At 33.7% G+C, this 26,433-nt stretch overlaps 2 protein-coding genes across 2 annotated transcripts in view; one reads left to right on the top strand and one right to left on the bottom strand.

Moving 5' to 3' along the window:
• LOC138317305 (IgGFc-binding protein-like) overlaps nt 1–2,535 on the top strand; it is a 41,621-nt gene extending 39,086 nt beyond the window's left edge. Inside the window, exons 29-30 of the mRNA XM_069258872.1 lie at nt 1,910–2,224; nt 2,428–2,535. Of these exons, the coding sequence (XP_069114973.1) occupies nt 1,910–2,224; nt 2,428–2,435 (323 nt within the window). The 3' untranslated portion in view covers nt 2,436–2,535. The remainder of the gene's footprint in view (nt 1–1,909; nt 2,225–2,427) is intronic.
• LOC138317306 (uncharacterized) lies at nt 584–25,066 on the bottom strand. Its single transcript, XM_069258873.1, has 27 exons — nt 24,959–25,066; nt 24,654–24,760; nt 23,324–23,356; nt 21,312–22,582; nt 19,497–19,587; nt 18,923–18,976; nt 18,418–18,609; nt 17,895–18,083; nt 17,270–17,461; nt 16,668–16,859; nt 16,032–16,223; nt 15,108–15,299; nt 14,608–14,799; nt 13,551–13,742; nt 12,979–13,170; nt 12,409–12,567; nt 11,636–12,085; nt 10,969–11,213; nt 7,910–8,166; nt 6,570–6,871; nt 6,209–6,411; nt 5,615–5,804; nt 5,056–5,280; nt 3,981–4,208; nt 3,606–3,644; nt 2,882–3,122; nt 584–2,639 (listed from the first exon to the last, which is right to left on the bottom strand). Exons 2-27 carry the CDS (start codon nt 24,697–24,699, stop codon nt 2,633–2,635), a joined length of 5,766 nt encoding a protein of 1,921 aa, XP_069114974.1. The 5' UTR covers nt 24,700–24,760; nt 24,959–25,066; the 3' UTR covers nt 584–2,632.
• Between the last annotated feature and the right edge of the window lie 1,367 nt (nt 25,067–26,433).

Genomic DNA, 26,433 nt, shown 5'->3' on the forward strand with positions numbered 1-26,433 from the left:
AATGCGCAACGGGGAGGGGGTATTAGTCGTCCACGGCAGTTCCAGCTCTTCAAGAACGTTCGATATTATGACTTAATTCTTCGTAATGTATAGTTACATATACAAATGTATATGTATAAAGATAAGATCACTTATGGTTAAAGAACCCTTGGTTGCCTGTTGTGTGTATTTCGGACTAGTCGGTAAATGGCATAGAAATTACGTCAGGAACCAATATCGACGGAATCAGATGAAATTAAAAGCCAAACAAACGCAAGATTTAACGAGTATCCCGTGTTTACAGAGAAGGTTTATTTCATTGTTTGCCGCTTGACATAGGGATTGTCAACTGATGCGCGGTATTTGGAATGACGCCGGGAAACAGGACGATCCGCGATATGGATATTAGCATTTAATTCATCTCTTTAGAATTGTTCAGGACGCTAAACAATTATCAGAATTTGTTTTACAGTGAAAATTTAGAAACTAAAATCTTTGTTGGAAACGTGATAGTCATTGATTTTAAATTAATCCCAGCCAAAACCTCAATCCCTGTTTTGTTATATACCAAATATATGTAAAATATAGAAAAACAACAAACAAATAAATTAAAATACTTGATTTAATAATCTTGCAAAAAAAATTCAGACATTGATAACAGTGTGGTGTACAATATGATTTTAATTCAGTATATAAATTTATTACTTATCTACTATAGCGAAGGCCACTGAATAGCCCTCTCCTTTCTCGTTCAAACATTGAAATATAAACAATCTTATATATTGGATTACTGTTATACACAGCGTCCGTTCTCGTTCCAACAAGAAAATGTATGCATTAATACATTGGTGTAAAAATATCATTCTACTAGTAAGTTCAAAATTAATTGCAGTTTATAGAATTATAAACGCATATTCTAAGCCACATTGCACAAAAATATATATAAGATTTATTTGATCTAAACGCACTACTTATTTTATGTATAACCTTAATTCAAGGGTTTTTAAGACATTTTTCAGTTTTTAGGTTTGTAGATATCAATAAACATATAAAAATCCAAGTGAGGTGAAGATGCAGGACACAGTGAAATGGGTATGGTGAAATGATTTAATATTTTTTAAGTATGAACGTAGATTCACGAAAACGAAAGTTTCGTATAAAATTTGATATCACTAGTATCCTATCAGGAGGATCTGGTGATCTGGTGACTTGATGGTTTAGCCATTTGTCTTTCATAACAGGTCAAAGGTCAGCTACCCGATCAAATGGGTTTTCTCCGAACACTCCGGGTTCCTCTGTCTCTTTCTGTGATACATCGTGCGCTTCCTTTCGGACCATAGAAAGGGATTTATACAAGTTGTATTATTTGTTTCGCAATCGATGTGAAATAAATAGTTTATATTTTAATGAAATACACATATACAAGAAAGAGTCATACACTTCCATACTTGAAACCTATGTATCATAAAATAGGTCAGTTTAAACGAATAGTTATGATCTATATAGGCATTTTGTATGATTCGAAATCCTTTTATCCATAAATAAACAGCCATCTTTATTTCTCCTAATTTTACAAATGTATGATTTTCATTTTCAAAACTAATTGTTTTTATAATTACGTTATTTTCTTATAGTTTTACTGTATTTGAGATATTTTCTACATATATTTACAACAAATATACAATAAGATGAAAATAATGTGATTGTGAAAAATGAAGAAAAAGTAATGTAAAAATAACAAGAAAATCATTAGAATAATTATCTTCTGTTGTGGAATTCTTTAAAAGTATATGGTGTAGAATGAACAAGTAAAAAAAGCAAAATTAGAGAGCTTCATGAAATGTGACAAAAATTTCTATGATTTGTGTTATGTCAAAATCCTTTTGATAGTTTATATCGCACCTAATACCTCTCTCGTATCTCCTTTCAGTTCCAATTTCGAAATGCCAAATCGAAGCAAAGCATCAATCATGCGGCAGTTCTCTATCACTCACTGGTGCTTGTTCTTACAAGTCGCAATTTTCAAATCAATGCAAATTCTCTGTTCAAATACTGAAATCGGGAACCAAACTGTTTGCAAAAGTACATGTCAACAGACGAGTCCGAATTCTTCGGGATGGCCGAGGTTTCAGCGACTGTGCTTCCTTTAAGATGTCGAAGTCGACAGTTGTAATCACCGACAACATCTGCGAGAAATGCACTCTTGAGCTGATCAGAAACCTTACCCCTCGTGGCGTCTGTAGAGGTTAGTCTCTCGTAACATTTAGATTAACCACTCAAGTAGACTGAAAACTAAATACAAGCAAACTGACGCATTTATCAAGCTGTCTTTAACCGTCTGTATTATGGGAAAACAGGACGCAAAAAGATAATATCATGTTTATACTGAAATATTTGTATTTATATGTTCTTTTATGAATTATTTAAGTATTGCTTTTTTATTTTAAGCGCCATAAGACATGCCTGGAGACTAGCCGAACCCCTAGAACTATGAGAAAACGCTTATTATTTTGTTAGTATAACTGCTTTGCATATTAAATGATTGTTCTAATCATCGGTCGTATTTGTGTCGTATCTAAGACGTCGACGCCAATCAGTAGAAACTCTTTGAGTCCAAATGTATATAGTCAATCATGTGATCGCAGCTCCATATTCAGCAACTGCAAAAATGGAGGAATATGTTGATTTCAGAACGGCATGTTAAAACATAATGACATCCCTGAATACTGTGCTCATGTAATTATTAGAAATGTAAAAGGAAATGATTCAAATATATTTTTTAAACATTTTCTTCTGCGATTGACAATATGCTTGAATTTCTTGATATAAACTTCTCAATGATTACTTTTAAACAAAAAAATATAAGAAGTATAATCATTTACAATAAAATTGTGAATCATACCTTTGGATATTACAATACTCCCATGGCACGTTTTCATCAGTTGTATAACACCAAAGTTGCGTGTTGGCTTGCCCGGGGGTCGGGCTTCCTGGATTTCTGCAGTAGTTAACAGCTTCACTGAGACTTGTGCTGTACATGTTGTTATGGGGGTATTGAGAGTTCCATCTCTGACAGACCCGTCCGGATACTGTGCGTCCCCATCCACCACTGTAATCCTCTCCGGTGGGGCTCAGTTTGCATTCTGTAACAATATGATAAACATTCATTAAATCCTTGTCTCTCTATAGTAGAACTTACAATAAGAACATGCCAGCTTGTATGCGGGTTTTATGTTAATGAATTGATGTCTAAGAACTTAAAACAACGCTGAGATAGGTTTTAATCTTGAACAAAAAGCAGGTAAATATCTCGTTTACTGACAATATATGTAAAGCAAATTTAAAACACCCATTGGAAGTAAATTTCAACAGGGCGTATTACAAAAAAGAGATCAATTCTTCCATGTATCATTTAATTTTCTAATTGCATTCGTGTACATTTTATCTCTTAAGGTTGACAGGGTGTTTTTTTTAATATTTTATTAATTTTTTTCTTATTTACTTATAAATTAATTTGCAACACTGAGAGCTGATAACTTATAAACTAATGAACTAATGGCTCATTGTATCGGTAATTTATTTTCATATTCCTGTTATGTTTTAAACATACATTAATGTTCGATTACCTGTTTGTGGTGGAACAGCATCTTTATACACTGAATTTTCTGTAAAATGAAATATTATTTTATAGTTAATTAAACTTACACATAGAGTTGCTTAAGCCAACAAAAATGTGATAGAATTGACTGTCCCAGAACTCTTACTCGTCCTATCACAAAAGGACATAAGCTACTTATAAAGCTAATTTAAATATTTTGGTTCTTACATCTATTTTTCTGCGTTGGTCCTAATTATACCATACGACGGTTTATCAATAAAAATGATAAGCAATAACTTCATCAATAATAGTATATTTGTTTTAAAGAGCTCAAATCCAATGAATCGGATAAAATGTAAATGTTTACCGCACAAATACCTTCCATGAACGAATTACAACTTACTTGGCGTAAAACATATTTCAAAATATCCACCACATCCATGATCCGTCCATAGACTATTCCCAAATCGTCCATAACTGAAGCCATTTTTACATTCGGCAGTGCTTATTTGTCCAATTAGCCCTACATGTGTTATATACTTGGCTTTATCTACGTTGCACAGCTTAAATGTATTCCCAGAACTAGAACAAATCATTTCTGTAGTCGTCTCGCAGACCGGCTTCTCCTCATCTGTAGAAGAAATTTGGATTATAAATCATAATTTATCGTTCATTCTTGACACTAAACTATTTACAAAAGATATGTCAACACCTACATAAATTGCAACGAAATGGAAAGCATAAAGAACAAAATTAATTATAGAATTATTGAATGTTAACTACATGTATTTCGAATATAAGAAATTGCCAAAAATAATTAAATCAGATCTACACGACGTAAAGTTTGTACATCACCATTGATACTCCAGGGGTTACTGTCACTGACGTTATATTCACCGCTGGATTATCTCATAGTAAAACTGGAAGCAACAGAACAGGCAATTTAGTCCTGTGATATAAGTCAAAAGAGTCAAATAACGAGACACTGCCCCGGTTGAGTGTGGCTTTGAAGTCGGGCTCTTCAAAGAAAGACTTGGAAGGCCCATGATTGATCAGAATTTTTCTCCCAAACTGCCTTCCGTTTTACTATGAAAGGGGTGGATATAATGTCAGTAATAGCAGCCCCTTGAAAATCGAGGATGGTACAACATTTATAACATTAAATGCATAGGAGACACATCGTCATTCTAGACCACTGCATATCAACATATATACAACGCCATTCATTTATGATAAGGTCTTGTTAAACATTTTTCCTGCTACAAAGAGTAGATAGATCCTGGATTGTTAAAATAGTATTTAAGTTTGATACTGATCAGTATGTTATTTTTACATATCTATTTTGGCGATCACCGACATAGCAGCCACAATATTGGTCATTACTTACTGTAGCAAGTGGAAGTAACTTAGACTCAAAAGATAACATATTTTTTTTATTAAATTTCTTTTGACTATCAACAGGTTATGTAAAATCTTACGGCACATGGGTATGTCGCAGTACTCCCAGCTTGTCGTGTGTTCCATCTTGATGTAACACCATGGCGACAGACGTTGGTTTGGATTTCTACAGAAACGGTGACCTCCGAGAGATTGAAAACTACTATCTGAGCTATTCCAGGGGAGACAATCCTTCCCATGTGTCGTCTGCGATACTGTTCCCTGATAATTTGTTCCTGTGACGTCACTCCGACATTCGTAAACCGCTAGTAAAGTAAAATAAGCTGCGATTAATCGAAAAATATCAAGAAATATAATTTGCATACTAACATGACATAAGGAAACATCGTCGTTTTCTATACTTATGTCACCTGATAATTTTTTATCTATTTCTACTCATATAAGCCATATTGAGTTGCATAGATGTTTACCCATAAAACGCAATATTCAGACTTTTCTGCAGTATCAGAAATATAAAAAACACTTCTCTATATTGTATAAACAATGAGTCTGTTATGAATGCTAGGTGCATCATAGGAATTCATACATATGTTACTTCACGTAACCAATAAATAAACAATAATTTGCATAAACACTCACGATGGCATGAACTTGTTGGATCGCCTTGGTAACCACGTATACAAACGCACGTGTGTTTGCCGTCGCTGTCTCCACACTCGGCATTATGCCCACATGGCGGTCTCGTGCCCACGACCTCAAGTTTTATATCCCCTCCGTCTACCTTACACTGTTTCACAGTGGTACAGTCGGCACTGAATGTCGCACCAATCTGTGAGTGTAAGTGAACGACAATATAATCAAACAAAGGTGACAATTTTACAGTTATGCCAAATTTTCAATATACAGTATAGCCGGATATTTTCGCGGGGATGATATTTTCATGGGCCAAAGCTTTGTTCGCAAAATGTTAATCCGTGAATTATTAAGAACCAGTTAAATTGCATATACACTTAAAGCCAAATTGCGAAATTTTTCGAAAATTAAATTTTCTAGCTTAAAGTCCAAATTGCGAAAAGAAAAATATCACAGAATATACATTACATTAAATTGAACTTGTTACATAGCTTTTGTTATTATTTCCATAAAAAGAACATATCAAAATATGGGAGCAAAAATTTAAAAAAAAAAATCTTAGAGATGATATCTTAATAAAAGAATATAATTTTCTTATACCGGGTAGTATTTTCCATTTTCATCCGTACATCCGCATTCAGACGCCTTCACACATTTCCTATTGCTTAATAAGTACCCAGGCTCGCATTCACAACCCTCTAGAGTTCCGAGTGTACATTTATTAGGTGCTTCTGGATCGATACATGTAGGAGGACATGCGGAAGTCTCTGGATTATACATTGCGTGCTCACCACATTGCAGAGCTGAAAATGGCAATCGAAGGATCATCAACTCCTGCAACTATTACAAAGTGTAATTGAATAAATGCACACACATGGAATTATTAATGAAGCAAGCATTAGCAATTAAAAACAAAATTACAATGTACCATAGATAGGAAAAAAGAACAAATGTTACTTACGGCAAAAGTTGGCAGAGCGCCATTGAATCTTGTAACCATTTATAAGACAGCTATCAGCGAATGCCGATATGTCATCACATAGACTACTGCTGAAACTAGCATTAGCTGCCTGGTTGAATGCACAGAAGTCGTATACGCACGACTCAAATTTTAGCCCCGCATCATTTGGATCCATTTCTATGCAAGTCTTGAAAGGGCTTTTGTCGGCAATAGCTGGATTAAGATATTTACAAACACTCTCTGTTTCTGCTTCTTTCTTTGCTAGTGGACTGCAAGGGTTAAATTCCGAGTCGGTCGTGCAGCTATTGTTTTGCGAAAAGAAAAGCAATGCTTTATAATACAACTGTAAAGACACACTTCACAAGCATATGTGTAAATAAATTAAAATTTAAAAAAAATATATATTGAAAATGTATCTATATGATTAGAATATATTGTCATCTTTGCCAAATCTAAAAACTAAAACATTAAATATATAGTTATGATAAGTGAACACGATATCAAATAACATCTGTTGTTTGATTCTTTTTCCTTTTCAGAATTGATAAAGTTGTTAAAAGGGAGTGAAATATTACTTCATGATTGTAACATTTATAAAGTCTTCCTGAACATTTGCGAAAGTCCCCTTTTTGTATTCAGCTAGTGAAAGAAAACAGGCATCTTGATCAGACAATGATTGCCAATCTTCAAAATCCATGTTGAAGATAATTTGTTGACATATTACCCTTGTCAAATATGATATTATGTAAACTTATAATTAGGTCAGATCTGTGTTCTTAGGACATGGACTATACGATATTTCGGTTTGCAATAATCTGCTATTTTGTGTATTTATCGTTTTTAAATATTTAAGTCGTTGGTACAAACTGTTACGCCATGCTTCTATGAGTGCAACGTCATATTTGCGGAGAACAAAACGTTTGTCGCAAGATCAAATATACGTTGCATGTATATAGGGAATTCAAGATGAATGTGTACACATTTTTCTTGATACGGATCTTTATGTATGTTACAGCGTATTTAGATTAAATAAATGCATACGATTGAAGCATGGTTAGAATACGTGTCATAAATACATATATGGCTATTGTTTTCTCAGTCAATGTCGTATAGCCGATAATTTTCGCGGGAATACTGTTGCCGCAGTTTCGCGGAATATTGGAACGGGCTCGAAAATTACATTCGCAAAATAGATAAATTATTATATACACTTATCACTACAATTTAATTCGTTCACATTTATGTTTCATGTTTAAACGTCAAAATCGCGGAATTATTTCTCCGGATTTTAACCGACTATACGTGAATACAAAGGTACATTATCAAAGATGGATTCTTACTGGTGAAATCTTAAGTCTGAGTCATCCGCTACTTGGTACTCCTCCCCGTTCCTCTGGTCGTCCTTGATACCATTACAGTTTCCACAAATACCCGTGAAGGAGTCCCCAAGTTGACTAGGCACCCTGACCCAGGCGTTCGACTCGCCGTCAAACTCTACCACGAGGCCACACTTGCTGGAGAAGCGGACATAGGTACCGCTCAGTACCACCTCAAACTGGTCATTGCTATAGGGCAGGTAGGTCAGCTGTCCGTCAATCTGATGACGAAAGGATTTTAACTTAATCATGCCACTGGTCTCCGAACAAAATATTCATTAACACTATCGACTCATGGTTTTACTCTCGAATCAACAATATAGAAAAGCTTATATCAAAAATCCCAAAGAAAAAAACAATTTCATAAATGAGTCTTTCAAAATTAGCATAGGCGTCTTTTGTTTAAAATGTGTAAATTAATATTGAAAAATTTAGAAATAAAAATCTTATTCAAGAGTCCTAGAGCAAGAAACGCGTGCTGGGATATACTTTAAGCTTGCTTTAATTTGTAACAAAATAAGACACAAAATTACTATTGAAACTAAGATCACATATAAAATCAACTGACAATAACCAGTATCATATATATACATATAATGTATGCATGCTAGATTTACTAATAACCAGTTCAAATCAGAAATATAAATAAATGTTACGATAATAAAGAATGATATGGCCTCTTTAAAAAGATGGAGTATTTATCGTAAGGTTTACTGGGTCATCTATCAACATTTAAACACACAATTAATACAGAGTGAGCTAAAGTTAGAGCTATCACCATTTCAATCAAACATGTGGAGGTTCAGCAGGTGCGAAAGATAACAAGTGTGCTAGTTAGACTAATGGGAAATTTCACACAGATTCTACTAATTGTAATTCGTCATCTATGGTCCATGCTTTTTATATGGCCATGGATGATTTTACAAAAATCGTAGAAACACTTATGTCAAACACGTTTTTGAATAACTAAAAATAACTATTTCACCCTAATTTCAACATAAGTCATAAAATAAATAACAATCCACTGAAACAATAAGTTTAGTGAGATAAAAATTTGCTTCGTGTTTAGTTTAAGCATATGTTATTGGCATATTAGCAACAAGATCAGGTACAATTTATTCTAACTTACAAACGCCCTCTCCATTACAAATTACAACATATGTAATATATACATAATATGATGGCTTTATATTGTTACTTTATAGTATAATTATTTTCTTAAAGAGGAACAGATTAGAGAGTAGATAGATAGATAGATAGATAGATAGATAGATAGATAGATAGATAGATAGATAGATAGATAGATAGATAGATAGATAGATAGATAGATAGGTAGATAGATAGATAGATAGATAGATAGATAGATAGATAAATAGATAGATAGATAGATAGATAGATAGATAGATAGATAGATAGATAGATAGATAGATAGATAGATAAAGAATAGTGGATGTAACATCAATAGATCACATGTAATTTAAAACATTGGTAAATATTTTATAAAGAGTATACCAAAGAAATTAAAAAGAGACTTTTTGCCATCTAGTACAGTCGACACTTAAATCACTATCACAACCCAAAACTTCCTTCGATATAAATGACATTTAGATACCCCCTGAATTTTAATTCAATTAAGATTATTCGACTGAAGAGAGCTTCTTCTCTTACCTTCTGTAAATACCTTGTTATTGTTTGGTTACAATCTGTCTGATTCATACTGAATAATGTATCTGTTGTGTTTGAACGTATTGCTGTGAATGTAAGTTATCTGAACGATTATTTAAGCACTGTTCGCGTTAGAATTGTTATAAATTGTAAATTGAAATTGTAAGCATAATTTAAGCAAAATTAAAAAATGATTACCAACAAAACCCTTACATGAATTCACATTTCTTTAACATTCAAATTGTCTTATATAACAACAAACAATTTTTTTTTTTTTTTTTTTTTTTTTTTTTGCATGTGCGTATTCTTACATATGCTGTTTCTATTCCAATGTGTGTTTGAATATTAAGGGAATGAATTATTATTGTATTTTTATATAGTATATCAGGACTTAAATCTTATTGGTCAATGTAGGGGTAACAGTACCTTCATAATGCATTATACCGTGTTTAGTATTTAGTAATTATCGTATGCAGTCAACAGGGAACTGGTTTTATGTTGACTTAGCTGCTTTGGGCGATTATAAAAGTACATTTTAACTTTTTTAAATTGTACAAATCCATCTAACAACCACATAAACACAATTATTGAAAATACCGGATTTGAAAACGGATCTTGGGTCATAATCAATCTAATATTACATTTAAAAAGTCACCATATAACCACACGTGTTCGTTGGGATTGATAGTTACCTCAGCAAAGCAAAGAACAATTTGACAGATATAGCTTTCCGGAATAGCAAATGACTGTCACAAGGTCATTAAGCGCTTGTCTTATGTAGAATAACGACTACTTAAGCACATTCGTGCTAAATCATCGAGAGGACGACATCCCTGTACACACTTTATAATTTCAAATAACTTGTAATTGAAAATTTTACCATCCCATCATACATGGAAATAATATGTGCCGGTAATTTTCAATATTTATCAAAATAATTTAATACATGTTATTCATTTCAATTGTTTTCATAGTCACTTAGTGATGTATATTTGTTGCTCATAATAACAACGGTTTTATGTGGTATTTACAGACATGGTTATTTTCACAAACGTTCACGCTTGTATTTCAAACAAGTATTTGCAATGACATCCTCGGTCACAGTTGTACGTCGCCTTGTCGCTTACTAACCCCTGGGACCGAGGATGGTGCAATAATTAACAATGTGCTTTTATTGCATATTAATTATAATTACTCGGGATGGACAAGTAATGAATGTAATTGGTATGCAAAAAATGTTATTTTAGAATTGCAGTATACCACTAAAATTGCTAACCGCAATATCAAAATTGATATTCAAAGCGCTTTCTTAAGGATGATTAAAAACTAAAATTACTACATATGTATATCTAACTTACGTATACATTCTTCTGTTGATGTAGACGAATGACTTTCCCAAACATTTTAACATCCACAAGTCGAGTGAAAGACACTTTTGAATTAGGTCCTCTTCGCTCGTTTTTAACTTCGACAGCATACGAGCACGGATCTCCTGGTTTTCGATATTCAGACAACATATACTTACAAGTGCCCATAAAGTCTATTTGTTCTCCGTCAAAAGTGGTATAATGTGGGTCACCGCTTACTAAACAGTTACACATTGCTGAAAATAGAAATAGTTCGGCATCAGAATCATTTAACTAGTCACGAGTCTCTAGAATATTAGGGGGAAAACCTTTTAAAATTGGCTTGGTTATTTTTGTATCTACATGTCTGATTCTGACCCTAAGTTTCAAACTGGGGGGAGATAATCATCTAGTAAAGAACTCTGCTGAGAAAGTCTTAGGTTCTATTGGCCAGTCTACAGTATCACTATATTCTTTGGCATTGCCAAGGTTTTGTTTCAGAAAAGAAAATTAGGAAATTTACATTCCCGTGAGGTACCAGACGAGGACTCCACCCCGTGTCGCTGGCGTTATAAACGTTTAATTAAAAACGTTTGTAAAAACAACACCGACTCGTTCATGTCACTGGTGCTTAAGTAAACGAAGCCTCTGAATCGTCAGAAACCGGTGTTAAACTTACCAAGGCCTCTAAATCGCCAAACACCGGTAGCCCACAGCCCGGTGGTAAAGGCTATGCCAGTAATATTGTCGTTTCCAGATTTTGTGTCATGCGAATGAATAACCTTGGTCCATCCATGCGATGTATTTTGGTGCAAAATAATGACACCACAACTCCAGCTTAAATGAAATGTTTTGAAAGTCGAGCAGTCGAGGATGGCACCATCTTGTGAACTTTTTGCCTGGCCATCATGACTTGTCCGGATGATAGTTTTTGTATTACTCCACCCGCCAATGATGACTTCATACAAGCGCCTTTCGTTGGAACTCAGCGCTATGTGGGCATCACTACACGCCTTTACATGGAATATAATGGAATCTACCGCGTTTGACTGGTACCCGTAATCACTCAGTTTAGTGTATGTGAAATGTGGAGGCGTTTGTTGTTTGGTCTCTAGTTCAATTATTGTACCTATAACATAATGATTATCAGTTATTCAAAGGTAATTCACAGGTAATTAACAGGTAATTCATAGGTTATTGACATCATTGTAGACTTGTAATGAGGTATTCACATAAGCTCGAACGACTCGAACTCCTTTCAGGATAAAAGTACATATTTATATGTAATTAGGACATACATATTGTAACATTGTTCATTAGATAATGACGGTTTTCCCTTACAAAATCCATTATAATTGTTTACACTTGATAAATGAACAAGATGATTTATCTGAGTGTGTTTACAACACAAATTATGATTAAAGACTCTGTTTAACAAAAACAATTTCATACCAATACATTCTTGATTATTACATATGTCTTCCTCTATGACGTCACCATCGCAGTTTGAATCTGATTGGCTATCACATGGGCGATGACGTCGCCTGACACCACCTCCGCATTCGACAGAGCACAGACCCCATGTGGACCATCCAGTGTCGTATAAACCTACTATAACATATTGATAAACGAGATCAAAGAAATGCTCTCCTTATAGAAAAGCATTAAATCGCATTTATATGGAACATCAAGGAAATAAGTAAAATATATATTATCATTTTAATTCAAATTCGTGTGTTTTAAATCTTTTCTAACATTCAAAATGTATTTCAAATACGTTATGACCGTCCAATCCAAATAATTAGTGAATCAAAAGTAATATAATACAACACATATGTTAATTACATATTGGAAAATTTATAAAATTTGTCTCGAAGTCTGTGTTGGAGTTGGTCATGTCTCATAAAAATCAAACGTTTTAAACTGGATTCATAACATGTCAAATTAAGTCAACCATTATTTAAGATAATGGTTTACTGAATTTTGACATTTTGACATTAAACAATGATAAGGTATAATAACCTGGACATGGGTGAGTGACAGAACAGTCTTTAATATCTTGATCGTTCCCTTGACAGTGGTTGCCACCATTTTGCGGTTTAGGGTTTGCGCATGCCCGGGATCTTGTTTGGACTCCCTTAGTGTTAGAACAAGGTTCCAAACATGACACGGAGCAAGCAGTCCAGTCTCCCCACGAAGCCCAGTTCCCATCAACTAAACACAATAAAAAATGTATTTGTGTACAATTTATTTTCGGGGTCACACGTTTCGCCATTTCGCCGAGTATTTCATAAATTTTGTCTTAAAGATAATTTTTTCCCTTTCTTTATAATTTCCCATATTAATTAGTCTCATATCCACAATATTCCACTTTATTATTATCTACAAGAAAACATCGACAAAAAATAGTTATAGTAATGGGTCCATAAAAACTTATTTCTCACATAAATGATAATTAACATGTACTTTGTTTTTAATAGGAAGATTACACAAAAAGTATTTCAGCATTTCACTCGTTCCTTTTTATATAAACTCCTTCAAAGTATAAAAAATAGATTTCAATCAATGTTTGACATACAATGTAGCAAAAATACCTGGACATAGTTTTGTCAATGAACATTCTTTTGTCTCCAAGTTGTCTCCCGGGCAGTCCATTCCGCCATAAATTGGTATAGGGTTTGCACATGACCGGGACCTCATCTGGACTCCATTTGTATTTTGACCTTCCTTTAAACAAGACACCGAGCACGTGCTCCATTCCTCCCAGGTTGACCATTCACCATCCACTACAGGTTCAAATGTGATAAAAAAATCATATTTGTATTTGTTATTGATACGTCATGTTGAGGTTGAATGTTTGAATTGTATTACTTTGATGATAATGTAAAGCACGTATTTCGATTCATTCAGACATAATGAGTATTTAAAATTAATGAAATATGAAATGTGTATAAAAACAAATGGAAATCAAGTTACAATTTGAAATGATCAAGAGGGTACACCAACACCCAACACTCGTGAGGAGACACTAAGCAACGCTGATTGTATATTCCAACTGGAAACAGAGAACATTTTCGTTTGTAAATAAAAATGACTGAGCAAATTCCCAGAACTCTTATTAACCTCTTTCGAGTTTTTTGATAGGTGACAACGGGTTCCCTATCACACAAAAAACACAATGAAATTTCAAGATAACTGTGTAATAGCAAAAACGAATATGCGAGTTAAACGTCAAATGGGCCATAATTTATAATGTTCGTGTAAACTAGAACGATTCCACGGTCTATATTATTCTATCAGACGTGTATCATTAACCGCTATGAGAAGGGTTGTTTTATGTTACGGAGATATCACACAAAAAGCTGAGTGTTCTCTAAATAAACTGCAAAGCGGTTTATGATGACAGAACACTCAGATTTTTTTTGTTATATCTCCATAAAATAAAAACATCTATTCAAGTTAATCAATATATTTCAATAAACTAAAGATAATTCCTTCAATATTCAAAATTCATTTTGAGACTTTTTTTTATCTATGGACTCATTACGCCATTATCTCTTAGTAACAGCTATTATTAGCCAATCAGAAACGACGTTACAAACGGCGACACCATTCGTTCCTTTATTGGTTGATCAACAAAATATGTATAACCTGAACAATATTCAGAAGGGAAACATTTTATTGTTTCATCGCCATCTCCTTGGCAAGTTTTGCCACTATGTTCCGGTCTAGGGTTTGCGCATGACCGAAACCTCTCTCGCACTCCATTTGTATTTATTCCTGGTTTTAAACACGATACGGAGCACTCAGACCATTTCCCCCAGGATGCCCATTTTCCGTCAACTGAAATAAATTAAAAGATGTTCAATTGATGCTGTTTTTTTTTTTTTTTTTTTGTAATATATTGATATTTGCTTCGCCGGCGTTACATAATTTACACGTGCTCCATTATCATTATACCCTCATAACCTCAACAAAATAAAAATCTATTCCTTAAATATCTCAAATTACTAGAGTTTCTAAGACATTATAGTTCATGTATCATATTTACCAATGACAGAATGTATACTTATTGCTACAGGGTTTAAACCTAAAATCATTTCAAGGACAAACGAGATATTACAGTTTGTCAGATAATGTTTGTTAATTACCCGGACAAAAAATTGTCGGAGAACATTCCTTCGTATCCACGCCGTCTCCTGGACAGACTTTGCCGCCATGTTTTGGCTCTGGGTTAGTACATGACCTTGACCTGGTCTGTACGCCATTTGCATTCTGTCCTGTCATTAAACAGGACACAGAACACATGGACCAATCTTGCCAAGTAGTCCACTGTCCATCAACTGTAAAATGTTTAAAAATGTATTAAGAAATACAGAATATTAAGATTTAAGTACTTTTATTTATATTATTAGTGATATTTAATGTAGGGTATCCATTTCATTATTTCAAGGAGCCATATCCTAATATTGAGACGACTTAAATTTTCGTGATAAATGATCACATTATTGACAAAAGTTTTTTTCAACAGAGGGTTCTTATTCTCGGCAATTAGATAATGTTATTAAGCCACATGCATCCTATTTCATATTGTATTCCGTCTTGTACATAAATACGGTCCATAATTTCATATGCAAACAAATGTCAAGGGAATGATTTTCGACACAACATCGATACACTAACGATGATTGTATGGAAGAAAAGAATGATTATGATGTCAATGTGAAAATATCTTTATGATATGAATATCGCTTTGTCGAAATATTAGTGAAAGTGTCGTCTTCCTTATGTATATGAGAGAGAGAGAGAGAGAAAAAAGAATAAATTTAGTGATGTATAGCTAAGAGCACACAGGAAATAGTGCTGCACCTTCATGCAGTCCAAATGAAGAATTAAAGGAGTAAGATAGGTTTGACGTAACAGAAAAATCAATTTATCGGGTTATAACAACAAAATAAAACGTTTTTTTAAAACTTCTTTTGAATCTATATATCTCACATATTTATTTACTGTTACCGTTTTCATAAACCAATGCCTGAAATAAAACAAAGGGAAAATTGGAAAATCTGTAAAACCTGGACAATAATTTGATGAAGAACATTCTTTTACATCCTCTTCCCTTCCAACGCAAAGTTTGCCACCGTGTTCCGGTTTGGGGTCTGTGCATGACCGAAACCTCTTTTGTACTCCATTTGCATTAAGTCCTGTTTTTAAACACGATACCGAACACGCTGACCACTTCCCCCAGGTTGTCCATTGTCCGTCAACTAAAAATAGAACCTATGTTATTAAATCACATTCTTTATTACTTAAAAGATGCTGCTTCTTTATGTATTGCAAGACTCATTATTACCTGGGCTAGATTCTTGTTAAATGTTAATTTCAGTATAGTTTTGAAAATTAGATACTCGATAACAATAACATAATCAAAGTGGCAGACTATCGGTTGTTTCATAATTAACATGTCATTTACCGATTTTTCTTATTAATAAATCATCTTTAAAAATGCAGGATGATAGTCTTCATGTAATATATCCGATATATCTATATACAGCAGACAGTTTGACTTTAAAGACAATTTCTGTTCATCAAAGTCATCTTACCTTTCACACAATACACAATGTATACTTACTTTCTTAGTTTTAAATCTTGTTTCTGTAAAACGTTAAATAGCTTATACTAATTTACAGTTTGTTCATTTGTTCAAATACCTGGACAAAAACCTGTCGGGAGACATTCTTTCGTATCCACGCCGTCTCCTGAACAGACTTTGCCGCCATGTATTGGTTCGGGGTTAGTACATGACCTTGACCTCGTCTGTACGCCATTTGCATTCTGTCCTGTCTTTATACAAGACAGTGAACACGTAGACCATTCTCCCCAAGTAGTCCAATTTCCATCAACTTGAATAAGTGAAAATAAGTTTGGGTTACATATAACAATATGTAGCAATAAAATACCTATTTTTTCATTATTATGAAGGGTAAAAATCTGTTATATTTATCGAATTTGTACTGATAACCTACATGTTAAACCCGATTTGAGTATATATAGTCTAACTGCAGAACGTATAATGAGTTTAAGGGGATAATCAGATGGTATGATTTGTCCAATCAGATTTCACATGAATTTTTAGAACAAGCTTAGTGACTTCCTTGCGTGAAAAGAAACAGAAATTCAGTCTTTTGAGGGTTAACAATTGTTACAAAAGTGTTCTTTTTTTATTCCCATGTCACATATATTATTTGTACTCTATCATTTGGGATTTAGATTAATCGTTTAATAAATAAGTCAGTGAAAAATAATCCTTAACCTGGACAATAATTTGATGGAGAGCATTCTTTAACGTCTTCTTCGCCACCTTGACAGGTTTTGCCGCCGTGTTCTGGTTTCGGATTTGTGCATGACCGGAACCTTTTTTGTACTCCATTTGCATTCTGTCCTGGTTTTAAGCACTGAACGGAACACTCTGACCATTTTCCCCAAGATGTCCATTTTCCGTCAACTGTAACACAAAATTTTCATCAAAGCTACCAAGTGATAACATAAAGATATTAAATATATCATTTTGCTCATGCAATTAAGAAGGCATCCACAGCTTGTTTATTTTGTTGATTTTTTTTTTTTTTATTTGTTGGTTTGTTTTGCTGATTTATTTGTTTATTTTGGTGATTTTTTAGTTTGTTTTGTAATTTGTTTAATTTTACTTTTTGTTATTTCTTTGTGATTTGTCTGTTTGTTTTGTGATTTGTTTGTTTTGTTAATTTGATTGTTTGTTTTGTGATTACTCGTTTGTTTTGGCTATTTGATTTTTGTTTTGTGATACGTTTGTTTGGTTTTATTCATAAAACAACAAACATTTGTTGGATAGAATTAAAGTGATGCAAGTATATAAAAATTAAAATAAGTTGTGCATCATAACAATAAAGAATGTTTACTGGGACAAAATGTTGGCGGAGAGCAGTCTTTAGTCTCAGAAGAATGTCCATCACATGGCTTCCCGTCATATCGGGGAGCTGGGTTTGTACAGTCACGATGTCGGAAGGCCGTCCCAGTAAGATTCCCAGGTCGTTTACAGTCGAGTGAACATGGACTCCATGTGTTCCAAGTTGACCATTGACCATCGACTGTAATATGGACACATTTAAGCATAAAAACTATTATTAAACCGATAAAAAATTCAACATTGGTAACGAATAACTGGTACATTGTATATGTCAGTGTCATTTGTTAAGAATTTGTTGCCTTTATTTTTAGCGTAGCTTTGACTATTATTTTCTATAGCAGACGTCATAGCAAACAATATGCTCTTGATGTTTAAGTGTGGTTTCCATATCTGAAAACCTGCCTAATATAATACATTTTGATTTTATATATGGTTTAGTATTAAGAATTAACTTGAGTTTCGGATAGAAAATAAATAATTAAAAAAATAGTGATCATTGGTATTGTAATTCGCACCTGGACAAAAAATATGTGGGAGACAGGGGCTTGTTTCCGCTTCATTGCCCACGCAGAGGTCACCGTCATACGCAGGCGCAGGATTGGTACAGGAGCGCCGTCTGGTGCGAAACCCTGTTTGGGAGACAAGTCCTGTGCGACAGGTAGCGGAGCAAGAGTCCCAACTCTGCCATTCTGTCCAATTACCGTCAACTGGAGTTTGAAATAATTTCATATTAGTACTAAATTGACGTGTGTTTCTTACTAAAATTGATAATACATTAATAATTTGTAAACTGATAAATCATTAGTCCGTCTATTATATTACTATAATAATATATATTATTAGTTATCTATCTTTCAACTTAATAGGTTTTGATTGTGACGTACATATGTTATGTATTTACGAGTGTAACGTAATATTTGATAAAAAAAAAGACGCCTTTCCACGAGAGAAATTCTGTAAAGACGGACTTTTACTTACTACACATACACTATTGTTTATCATATACAGATATATACGGACCTGGTGCCGGCATAGCACAATCTTCATTGGTTTTTCCATCGCCATCATTATCATCTAAAATAAAAATATCCATTTCATTGACAGTTTCCAACAGAAAAGTTGCAAAAGTATGATTATCTTTATTCATACATTTTATTGTATATCACATTCATGATTTTTATTCTATTTGTATGTGAGTTTTAGTATTCATTGCCTGCTTAAATGAAGCAGTAGAAATCAATATAATCATATCAACTACAACAAAGGTTTTTTTATGTAATTCACAGCGGAAAGGACGCCATGTAAACGAGAATATAAATCGACGGTAAGATCGGCTTATTAACAGTATTACAAGATAATTAACACATCTACTAATTATTATTACGGCCAGAGTTACATTGCAACCACACAAAAGCGGCATCATTATACTTAACAGTTTTATCTTTGTCAGCTGTCATATGATTAAGACTTCAAAAAAGAGCAAAAATGTTCAAACGATTAAGATAAACTGGTATTAAATTACATGTGTAATGGATTCTATAATGGAGCATTTATCTTTGTGGTTTGAGACAAAAGTCTTATTTTACTACATTACCTTCGTTGTCGAAACACAATTCCTCATCGATCAGGCCGTCACAATCGTTATCCAATCCGTCGCCGGCAATGGTGGGTGTGGGCTCACATGGCTGACCAATCAGAATAGATTACACCATAATTATACTGTGTCACAGTAATGGCCCCAAATGTATGAATGCATTAAAGGCCATTCGTTACTCATTTTCGTTAAGGTACATTAACTTATATACGACTGTCAATCTTTTTTGTAAAGGTACATCAGAACGGAAGTAGATATTCAACGTATCTCTCTGTGTTACATAAAACAAGGCGAAAAAGAACTTTCTAATATATTTGATTTCAAGCGGGCAAATCATTTTTGCTGCTCAACATTACTTCACTGAATTCTCAACTGAATCAGACCAACTGAAAGATGAAAGCTATTTAATGTATTCATTGTTTCCCTCGTGAGATTTGAAGGGATAAAGATCAAACACATTTATAAACTTCTTTTTTCTTATATCTAAATATCACATCAATCGGTAACAAATATTGCAATTATGCATCCAAACCATAGCTTGGATTCGATGTTAATTATCAGGATCATCCAGTGACAATTGATAGGTAAATTACAGTTATCAATATCGATTAAAAACACAAAATACCTCATTCAAATGGTTATATTTACATTCTGAGTATTTCGTCACTATATGAATCAATCAACTGATGAAAACAAATATTTGCCTATGAAAACATTATGAATACACTATGAAAACAACGATTTTCATGCATCGATCAGCTGATTTCAATACGCAATACGCAAGTTTCATATCAATAAAAATAGTCCCTACAATATTTTAATGTATTGTTGTTTCTTGATATAGAATCAACTAAGGTATACTATAATAAGTCAATCAAAACTTAATTTAACTATATTTCTTGTAAATCGTTTGTCATTTGCTAACATAGGCCGACCGGAAGGCGGAAGCTTGAAAACGCGACGTGGTAAAACGACTTTGTCATCCAGCTGTTCCATTAATCTTGTTTCTCGTCGTAAATGGGTTTCATAATTTTAAATATAATATAGTAACCTTTCAATAATTTTTATTTTAATAAATTATTCTAATGTAAATATATGGATTGAATGAATTTTCTAATTTTCAGAGCGGCTATGAATAGCAGAATATGTTACATATAATAAAATCTGACTGCTATTGCGAATCAATGTTTACCAAGCAAACAAAAATGAAGCAAAGGGTTTTGGGAGTATAGGTAAAAGAAACTCTTGGTCATTCCTCTCTTATGACCCTTTGTCACACTACATTATGGCTTTAGAGTTCTGACATCTTGAAAAGCTTTGATCAAAAGCATCGGAGAGCCGTGAACATTAATTTTGAGATATTATAAAGTCAAGCTTTCGTTACAATGTATCCAAGGAGAGTTTGCGGTTGCTAAATAAGTTCCTAAGTTCTACATATCCTCATCAATGCTTTATAAATGTAAATTCACAATATCATATTAATTAAATGTTACTGCCAACGACATCCTGTGAACTCAGATAGTGAATAGGTTATATCTATCAAAAACATCATTCGCATTAAATTTAAGAAATTATTATGCGACAGGAACAATTTAGTGTTTTTCAAGCGATACAATACACTGCTTAGTCTACGGGATCTGTATGCAAGATCTTTGCATCAGTGAACTGTATAACGCCCCATGCTGGCAGTTATTCTTTCACTTTAAAATTGTCAGATACCAGGCGTAAGGATAGCTATAAGAATCTATATCTGTTTAATTTGAATAAATTTCTACTAGCAAAGTCAAATTACTTTTTCCAGGAGTTTCTTTTTACCTTGTTAATGGGAGCCATCCTCATTCCAGTTGGAAATCCGTAGGACTCTAAGGTGGCTCGACCGTAAAGGTAACCTCCAAATATACAAATTGGAGAAACATGGCGGACATTATGGGAGCCTTCCGGAATGGAGATGAAGCCTCCGACATACCCAGTACCAGGGATCCAGTTGAATCTTACGTCATCAGGAAATGGTTTCCCATTGAGCCTTAGTCCGGGACTGTCTTCAGCCTTGATAATGAACATGAAGTAATTCAAATAAGAGCCAAATGAGTACTTCGGAGTGGCGAACGTGTAGTCCGAGGCAAACTGTTCCACTGGAGGAATAATGATCATGCTGGGATCGGAGGGCTCGAAACGTGAAGGCTGACTCATTACAAATTGAGCAACAAAGATGGCTTTATCTGACGTAACAAGACAATAGGCATTGGATGGAATGTTCTTCTGGGAGAAGTCGCCGGCCTTTTTCAAGACAATAGTTTCGGTATGGCCACCTGTGATTTTAATCTCAGTATTGTCCTCGCTCGCTATAAACCGGAAGTAGTCACCCACTGTTCTGTGGGGAATAGGCACAGTGACGAATTTCTTGCCCCATGACGTCACCGGCATTAAGTGTTCTACAATATGATCGCTACTAAACCCACGACCGATTTTTGTTTTCTTATTTCCACTGAACACCGAAATCGGTTTATCCGAAGTCACACGAGTTCCAGTCAAATCGCCTTTACTAATCAACTGAAATGTATCAAACCTATGTAAATTTATATGGATTTCTTCTCCTTTTCGATACTCCTTTCCAGCCCATTCAACTGTGTAGTTCTCCAAAGCACTACCTAGACGCACGGTGACGGCGGTATTGTTTTCTACCCCGACCACTAGAAGTTCACACTGGTCAGTGGGAGGGTAATAAGTCATTATATAATAGTCATCATCTAAAACATCTACAGGCAATCCCAAAAACGCATCAGCAGAATATTTCTCCTTGTTTACGCCATAAATAACAATTTCGTCATCGGATGTAACAAGAATTCCCTTTTTGTCAAGGCTGGAGCCAACCATCCGGATATTGTTTGGGAAATGAACCTGTTTGACCATACCATAGGACACATTGAAGCGATGTTGGATTTCTGCATCTTTGAAGTGTGGCGCGGATATTTCCACACTAACGTTCTTTCTTCTCATCGTCGTTATGAACAACTCTACATCTATGTCATGGCCAAGGTTTTCCATATAGCCAATGACAAATTCCTTTCCTCTGTTATCAGGGGCGTCTGCATCAAATAAATGTTCAGAATTGACAATATCATTTTTTACTAAACATTGAAAGCGTAATACCATACTAATGATGCAATCGTTATTTCCAAATCAGCGTCAACTGAAAAGACATACATGGATACAGATCCTACTACAATAATACAAGAGGATAAAAAGAGTGACTTCTGACAATCTGGCAAACATTTAAACAATTAAACAACGCTTATCATGTTTAAACATACTATTCATATAAAGTAGCATTGTTTTGATATTTCAAAGTTGAGGGCAAAATTCGGATAATATATGTAACACATTGCCAAATACAAGGTCGCTTGCATAGTCAAAAGTGATGTCATTAAGATATTCCGCGGTATAGGAGGAATGATTTGTCAAAGATGCATGCTTAAATTTCATCTTATTATTGCATTATCCGTTTTTCAAAGAATAAATTCAATTTTCCATATTTGTATCAAATATTTGCGCAAATATATCGCTGCGTTAACCAGTTCAGAGTGAATTTTGTGATTTGATACAACTGACGAAATAAAAAAGGATATTGCATTAGAAACTTATAAATGTATAATATCCAAAATGGTTGTCGTTCACGTATATATAATGAAATGTCATTTTTGTACTTGATAAACAGTCTTTGAAACTTGCTTACGATTAATTTCCAGTGTAAACTTATGAAAATAATATTGGTAATAAAAACATAAAATGAATAATTATCCGCCATGTCCCCAACCTAAGCTACTTACTATGTGTGATGCTAAGTTGCCCACGGACCAGCCCTGTAAAATTATACCAGTCAATAAATTAATCAATTAATCTATCAAATCAATATTTTTTTCAGATATTTATACACATAGATGAGGAAAATTAAGAATGAATTAACATTACTAAGAAACAATATTAAAACATGAAGTTATTGTAGTTCATCATCTATAATTATACGTAAACATATATTTTTTAAACTAATATTTGCGGTGTTGGTGTAAGGCTTTTTAGTGTAGCACAAAAACATCTTTGGTGAAGACACATAAGATCTAATTCATATATATTGTAACTCATAGAATGAAATATGTTGTTAATTCGTCTACAGAAATATAATCGGACCCACTTAATCTGAAATCGGTTCTATTGAAGTATTGCTAAATATGAATTGAAATACAATCCATGTTCGCACATTTTCGTTGTCATTCTACTTGGTTATATTGCAATCTAGATAATTTGAAAAGCAATGCTATTCTCCGAAGATTTCAACATAATCGGGTCCTAACGTACATTTAAATTGTTATTGTAATTAAGATAATTTGATATTTCAACCAAAGTTTGTTTCACTAGCAATAAAATATTCAGTATTACGAGAACACACGCGTTGATTAATATGACTTATAGCCAGGCGGGCAAAAGTTGTTGTTAGAGTGTTACGTTGTACAAACACTGTTACGTCACAAGACTGCATAAATTACAACAATTAATCTTTTACATGAATACGGTAAGACGCGTTACAGAACAGTTTTTTTTCTGTTGATATTATATGACACTTAAATAATGGTGTGTTTAAATATGTCAGCCATCAGAAAAACAGAAGAACATGACAATATCATAACTAGCTATAACGTTTGCGAGTATTAAGTATGAAAAAACCACATCCATGACTTTATTTTTATCTCAAACAATTTAACTTACATGTGTATTTATCATCTAAAATCTTCTTTTTTTTCAAATTATTTAATATAAGAATTTATTTCATGACATAATTAATGTATTTTCGTATACTTGACAAAGCACATGAGTAGAAAAAGGTTTCTTCTCTCTAAAATGGAAAAAAACATACATATGATGCTGTCGAAATTAATTCGTCAATGTTATTAAAACCCAAGTTTCAAAATGCTAGAATTTGAATCAAATTTAATTTTAAAATAAAATTCAGGAAATAGATTCCTTACTTGGTATATAAAATTTGATGCCATTTAGCCAACACTATGGAGAAGACTAGCCAGTGTAATATGACCATTATCTGCTATAACACTGAAGTTAGAGACTGGTATATCTTATATGTGCAGATCTAATTTAATTACTTACCTATCAATATGAAAACAAACCATGTTTGTGTAATATAATTGTTCATTTCTGTCCGGAAATTCACGGCGATGTCGATCGAATCTAAAGCCTTATTAATTACTTCTGGTCTAAAAAATAGGAAATAACAATTTTAATTATGAACTTCATAACTTTTAATATATTCATAAACTGTCATCAATCTTTTTTTATTTTGTCTGAGAAATTTATATCTAAAAATTATTGAAGTAAAATATCATTGTTACCAGGAACTTTTAGTTAGAAGTGATCAATATTGTTTACATGATAATCTGTATCATTATACTTACTACAGCTTTACATGGTCCTTGTTCCGCATCCTTATTGATAGGAATGGTAGTGACGATAGTCTGTAGTCGGTATTTCATCTCTTTTCTACTCAGGGACCATAATTAATGATTACACATTTAACGTAAATGTGCTGTAATTGAAGTGTCATCTTAACGTGTGTAAAAGGTCACGGTCTCATTTATAAACATAAACAATCATATCTACGTAATAATTGCGAGTTTTCCAAGATTCAGTAAAAAGCACATATGATGTATCTTATTGCCCCAGGACGTCTCTTATTTATATATGTATATATAATTAAGACATTACCACAAAGGCCAAGCCGGTGAGTAAGATATTTGATGTTCGTAGATATTTCCTCCCGGAATAAAGACAGATGGACGCAGTATGCCAAACAGATATCCACTACTTCTAACTAAGTATTATTGATGAAACATTTTGATGAAAACGCTGTCTAGAAAGTGACATTATTGTGCATCATCTGCACGCTATAACATATTTACAATCCCATCACATGTCGAAATGCCCGCAGGCTGTCTGTGTTTTCTACACACACACGTGTCCATTTCTTGTGTTTCGTTGTTAAAACTGATATGAAATCTTCATACCTGCCGTCACTTTGCAATGTGCATACGCTTTAATACTGTCAGGCCCTATTAGCATGATTAATATTCCTCATAGGATGTCTCATAACACTGGGGAAGGTAAATAATGATAATATCGCCACCGTGTCTCCACCGGCGTTTGATAAAATACATTTTCTCTTAAATATCCATTCTCACCATGTTCTTTGCTTAGTCTTGTACGTATCTGGATGGAGGTGAAATGCATTAGGAGTTTCCGTAGAAAAGCCCGAACCAACGGCTAAATGACTGCCTAACGTTCACCTCGATTCCATTTGAATAGAGTGTCAGTTTTTGCAGAATTGTCAAAGTAGTTAAGTGCTATGTATTATTTTAATTTCAAAAATAGAAATTATCAATTATATTTGATTAGGTTTTTTTCAAGCGTGACTTTATAACACTTGTCTGTTTTACTGTATTGCTTATCGTTTTGGCTGCTTTTTGTTTAAATAAGAAACAAACTATATACTGGAATAAAACGCTATAGTTGAAATTTAAACACAAATTTTGAACCATCTTGGTTTAAATGTCCTAGTCACAGTAAATAATACGTTTGCCGTCAGATGTATGAAACATAACATGTGCTCATATACGCAAGCGTTTTTCTTAATTCTGGATTGGTTAACAGTGTTAATAAAACTTGTACGTAACATTTTGGTCAAATGAGCGATTTCTATCAAAATTAAAAAAAAAATGATGTAAGGTTGAAAGTGTTTCCTCGGAACATTGTAACTTTGTTTGTTTGATCAATTAACGTCCTATTTACTATGGTCATGTAAGGACGGCCTCCCATGTATGTTGTGAGAGATGCGTGTTTTGGGAGACTGCGGTATAGAAGTGCAGTGTCTTCT

The sequence above is a fragment of the Argopecten irradians genome, chromosome 3 (assembly GCF_041381155.1).
Source record: "Argopecten irradians isolate NY chromosome 3, Ai_NY, whole genome shotgun sequence".
Taxonomy (NCBI): domain Eukaryota; kingdom Metazoa; phylum Mollusca; class Bivalvia; order Pectinida; family Pectinidae; genus Argopecten; species Argopecten irradians.